The 5,220-nt window shown below is 42.9% G+C and overlaps 1 protein-coding gene across 1 annotated transcript; it reads left to right on the forward strand.

The window, feature by feature from the left end:
• Positions 1-1,834: 1,834 nt before the first annotated feature.
• LOC121142807 (60S ribosomal protein L9-like) lies at positions 1,835-2,432 on the forward strand. The gene has a single exon (XM_040753460.1). The coding sequence runs from the start codon at positions 1,844-1,846 to the stop codon at positions 2,387-2,389; it is 546 nt and encodes a 181-aa protein (XP_040609394.1). The 5' UTR covers positions 1,835-1,843; the 3' UTR covers positions 2,390-2,432.
• The last annotated feature ends 2,788 nt before the right edge of the window (positions 2,433-5,220 follow it).

The following is a 5,220-nucleotide window of genomic DNA, read 5'->3' on the forward strand; positions in this document are numbered from 1 at the left end:
CCTTGTATTTTCTGTTTTATTTGTAGCTATAACTATGGCTTCCCTCCCCATAAAACCAGCATAGACATCAAATCAAATACAGTGGTTATCAGTGTTCTGCACACTTTGTGATCCGGAGATAAAGCATATGAATATACCACTCTGTATTTGTTGTAAAAATTATACAGATGCCTAGCTGATAGCAAACCAGAGGTTTGACATTATTCTTATGGCCATAATCAGTTCTTTCATTAGTGTATATTATGGAATAATTCAGTTGACTAGCACATGACTTGTTAAAATGTCCAATTCCGGCTAATTTAATGATCAATGGCTCTGATCAAATTATCTGTGGCTAATTTGTCCACATGACAAAGGCTTTTTGTCTTTCTCCTATACCGGGGTGTATACAAGAAAGAGCTCTACCATTGAGCCTTATTCTTGACCAATTTGTGGTTTTAGTTGTTTTTTGCAGGTATTGAGCTCAGGGAGATTTGTGTGTTAGTTATAAAATTCACCAAGCAACACCCCCAACCCGTTATGGTTGTTATTGACAACATCTCGTATTGATTTTTAATCCTAAAAGAAAATATACATCAGCTGAATACAGTTCTATGAACAAGGTAAGTGTGTCTCAATGTTACAGGAAAGCTACACTATGACGCTTCTTTCTCGCCAAAGTAGGATATTTCAACCTAGCATAATGTCCTGACAAAGGGGTCTGTTTTGCACCACAGGATTCCGTATGGGAGATTCTCACTCACCCTTGGTAATCCAGCTGCCTTCAGAACAGATCAATTATCTGCTGCAACAAGAGAGAGTTTCTGTCTGGGCAATCTTAAGTTTGATGAATATATTATGTACTGATTGCTCGAAAAAAATTAAAAGCAAGAAATGGTCATTTTGTAGGAAACTGCTGAAGAGCACACAATCAGTGCGAGCAGATTTCACTTATGATGCCCAGAGAATAGTCTTCAGTCTTTTTTAAAGTAAAGCTTTTAAATTAAAAAAACTGTGTATTACACAATAATTTATTAAAAGAGAAGAATGAAGTGGGGGGAACAGAGTCTATGTGTCCCAAACTGGAGGAGGATGACCCTGAATTTCTGCTCCTACTGCCACTACCTTCTGAGGGTTACAGATGTGCTGGGGATGAAACTGAGGTTTTTCTTGTGCGACACAACAGCAACCATGCTATCAGTGAGCTCCATCCTCAGTCTCCAGGCAAACAATTTGAGGATTTCTAATAAAAAGTTAAAATGCTACATATTCTCTATACTTATTCTTTTTATTCTTGGATGTTGGAAAATACAATTTTGAGAAATCTGAAGCTGTTGTATGTAGTGTTTGATATATTACATTTTTCCCTCCAAGATAAGCAGTTTTAAATTTGTATAAAACTCACCCTTTGATAGTTAAATTCCCCAAAGGGAAAGGCAAGAGAAGAAACCCCGTATCAATAAGTGAAATGATATTTGAAAAGTAAAGTGAGCTTCATAGATAAGGAACAAAGAATTTTAGACCTGGGGTATTTTTAATGTATTCTAAAACTGACCAAACTTATTGGTTAGTGAATATAAGGAATTATAATTAATCAGGCATCTGATATGTGTGTGGGGGCAGGTAAGGATGAAAAATCACTTGAAAAGCAAATGATTTATTTCTTTTTGTTTTCTCAAGACATGATTTCTCTGTCCTAGAACTCTCTTTGTAGACCAGGCTGGTCTTGAACTCAGATATCCATCTGCCTCTGACTCTCAAGTGCTAGGATTAAAGGCATGTGCCACCACCACCTGGCTGGACTTTGCACTATTAACTGTATTAAAAATTGCTGGTCAGGCTCTTTGCCCCATCTCCAGCGAGAATGAAGACCATTCTCAGCAACCAGACGGTCGACATCCCGGAGAATGTGAAGGGCCCCAGGGGAACCCTCCGGAGGGACTTCAACCACACCAACGTGGAGCTCAGCCTCCTTGGCAAGAAGAAGAAGAGGCTCCGGGTTGACAAATGGTGGGGTAACAGAAAGGAACTGGCCACTGTCCGAACCATCTGCAGTCATGTTCAGAACATGATCAAGGGAGTCACGCTGGGCTTCCGCTACAAGATGAGGTCTGTGTATACTCACTTCCCCATCAACGTCGTTATTCAAGAGAATGGGTCTTTGGTTGAAATCCGAAATTTCTTGGGTGAAAAATACATCCGCAGGGTTCGGATGAGGACAGATGTTGCTTGTTCTGTCTCTCAAGCCCAGAAGGATGAGTTAATCCTTGAAGGAAATGATATTGAACTTGTTTCAAACTCGGCGGCTCTGATTCAGCAAGCCACAACAGTTAAAAACAAAGATATCAGGAAGTTTTTGGATGGTATCTATGTGTCTGAAAAGGGAACAGTACAGCAGGCTGATGAGTAAAACCTAAGTTACCCAGCTCCAGAAATAAGATCCTGAATTTAAGTATAATTTGGGGTGTCTTTTGGGACAATAAAAGACTTGTATTGAAAAAAAAATTGCTGGTCAGTGGTGGCACATGCCTTTAATCCCAGCACTCTGGAGGCAGAGGCAGGCGGTATCACTGTGAGACCAGTCTGGTCTACAAATTCTTCCTGATTTGTACCACCCAGGCCTCAGTCTACCTCAGGGTCCCTGCTCTGCACTCTCCTCTCAGAGACTGGTGCTCACACACCGAATGCCCATTTGATAGATTGGGCAGATTGTCTGTCTGCCCCACACTGCACTTCTGCTGACCTGGGAGGGCTCAGTGATACCTACTGAACCATCAAAAGACTACTCGGTAGGTTGTGAGAAAGGGCATTCAGGCCACAGGCATCTTGGCATATCTGAGAAGACAAGAACAGGCTGAGGAGGGAACTGAAATGTGTATTCTCAGCAAATCCATTCATTTCAGCATTCAGTTCCCCCGTTTAAAGGGTTTAAAAGGATGTTGGGTGCCTGGCAAAGCTAACCTTCCTCCTGAGATGTCTTTCATCTGGTCAACGACTCCATTGGACTTTTGATTGGCAACAGCTCCCATTTCCAGGGAAAGAAGTAACTGCCCCCCCTACACGCACACACACACACACACACACACACACACACACTAGCATCAAGAATTATCAGCTTCACTGCAAGCCAGTATGGTTATCCAATCATGAAGTGCTTATAACAAACCAGTTATAAGCATGCTAAAGGAGGCAGCTTGCAAGCACCAAGCAAGCCTAATTCCATCCCGAACTACATGTAAGGAAGGGAGTACCAGCTCTGCCTAATTGGCACAGCAGCAATGAACGCATCAGGTAATACCTAGTGTTTCCTAAGCACTTGTTAAGTATGACACAGTGCTAAGCAACTTCACTGCACTGTCACAGTTAATTCTCACAGCGATCCTGGGAGGTATTTCTAATCAGTTGAGAAACGAAGGGCAACTGGCATCTTTTAATTTGGTCTGATTATGTAAATCATTTGTAATGGAGGGACTATACTCAACTCATTTAGTTATTATACCAAGTGATTGACTGACTCAATGGTTGGTGATTTTTTGTTTTTGCATTGAAGCATGCGACAGTAGCACTCAGGAGAGTAATTCTGGAAGGCATTTCAAGTGCACACGAGAGTTGCACTGCTTTTGCATGGTGTCTACTTGCTTTATCTGCTGTGAGCTAAACTTCATGAAGTAAATTAGCTGCTTGGAATTCTGTCACCTAGGAATTTTCTTTTTCTGTGAAACCAAGGCAATATGGTTTTGGTGTTATCAGAGTATTAACCTAACATAAACCACTAGTGAGCCCAAGAGGAAAGTTAGTACACAGAGGGAAGGGTCTTTAGCTTAGTCACATTAGCTTAGCTTTGAGCCCCACTGTACTCTCTGGAAGGGTTAAGTTCTGAAACACTTAGCAAGTCAGATGGCTCAGTGGTTAAGAGCATTTATAGGACTTAAGAGGACCCAACTTTGGTTCCCAGCACTCCCATCAGGTAGCTCATAGCTGCCTATAACTCTAGCTTCCAGGAGACACAATGCCTCTGGCTTCTAGCCACCACAGGCACCTGAAAATACATGCATACACACACAAGTGCACACACACATATACACATACCTAAAAATAATAAAAGAACATCCTTAAATTCTGAAATGCAGGGGCTGGAGTGATGGCCCAATAGTTAAGAGTGTTTACTGTTCTTGCAGAGGTCCCAAATTTGGTTCCCAGCACCCACCTGGCAGCTTGCAACCTCTGCAGGCTTGGGCATGCATACATCATGTATACACACACATACACAAAAAATAAAAATAAGTTATGAAATGGTCTGCAGAGAAGAGACACTGAAAGCACAGGTTTGGAAATTTTATTATTAGAAAATCTTCATTGCTGATTTAAATCAAATGCGAATTTTGTAGGGGCCAGGAGATGGCTCAGAGGTTAAGAGCACAGTCTGTTCTTCCAGAGGACCTAGGTTCCATTCCCAGGCAGCTCACAAATGTCTGTAACCCCAGTCTCAGGGAATCTGATACCCTCTTGTGGTCTCTACAGCATTGCATAGACATACAATGGTAAAAACACCCATCTGCATTGTTTTTTAAAAATCGGCAATTTTTTTGGGGGGGGAGTTTCGAGACAGGGTTTCTCTGTATTGTTTTGGAGCCTGTCCTGGAACTCGCTCTGTAGACCAGGCTGGCCTCGAACTCACAGAGATCCACCTGCCTCTGCCTCCCGAGTGCTGGGATTAAAGGCGTGCGCCACCACCGCCCGGCAAAAATCGGCAATTTTTTAAATGTAGATTTTGTATAGAAAGGTAAGAGTAGTGTTGCTGCGAACGCGCTGTGAGAAACGTAGTTTGGTTGTAACGTAAAATCTAACCAGCTTCACGTCTGGAGCTTCATCTCAGGGTTCAATGGTGCCCTCAATTGTCTGGGCTGCCCACTGGGTGTAGTTAACGGATACATCACACTTTCTTACTTGGGAATTAAGGTTAGAGATGTCTTCTTCTGACACTAGGTTGTGATTCTGTAGCAGCCTCCCCAAAACATGCGGTTGAGAACTCCAGGGCTTAAAAGGACAGCACTTAGATTTCATTCACTAACCACGGGGAAGTGCTTTGTCTAAGAAAACAAGTCGGAATGCAGGAGAGAGAGCTCCCCGCCCCCTCACCACAGGCAGGAGGAACCTACCCTGAAGGCGTGCACGTAGCAAAGCTGACTCCACCCAAGCCCTCCCCCCACCCCACCCCGCACCTGAGGTGGGTGGCCCCGG

The sequence above is a fragment of the Mesocricetus auratus genome, unplaced genomic scaffold, assembly GCF_017639785.1.
Source record: "Mesocricetus auratus isolate SY011 unplaced genomic scaffold, BCM_Maur_2.0 Super-Scaffold_100010, whole genome shotgun sequence".
Taxonomy (NCBI): domain Eukaryota; kingdom Metazoa; phylum Chordata; class Mammalia; order Rodentia; family Cricetidae; genus Mesocricetus; species Mesocricetus auratus.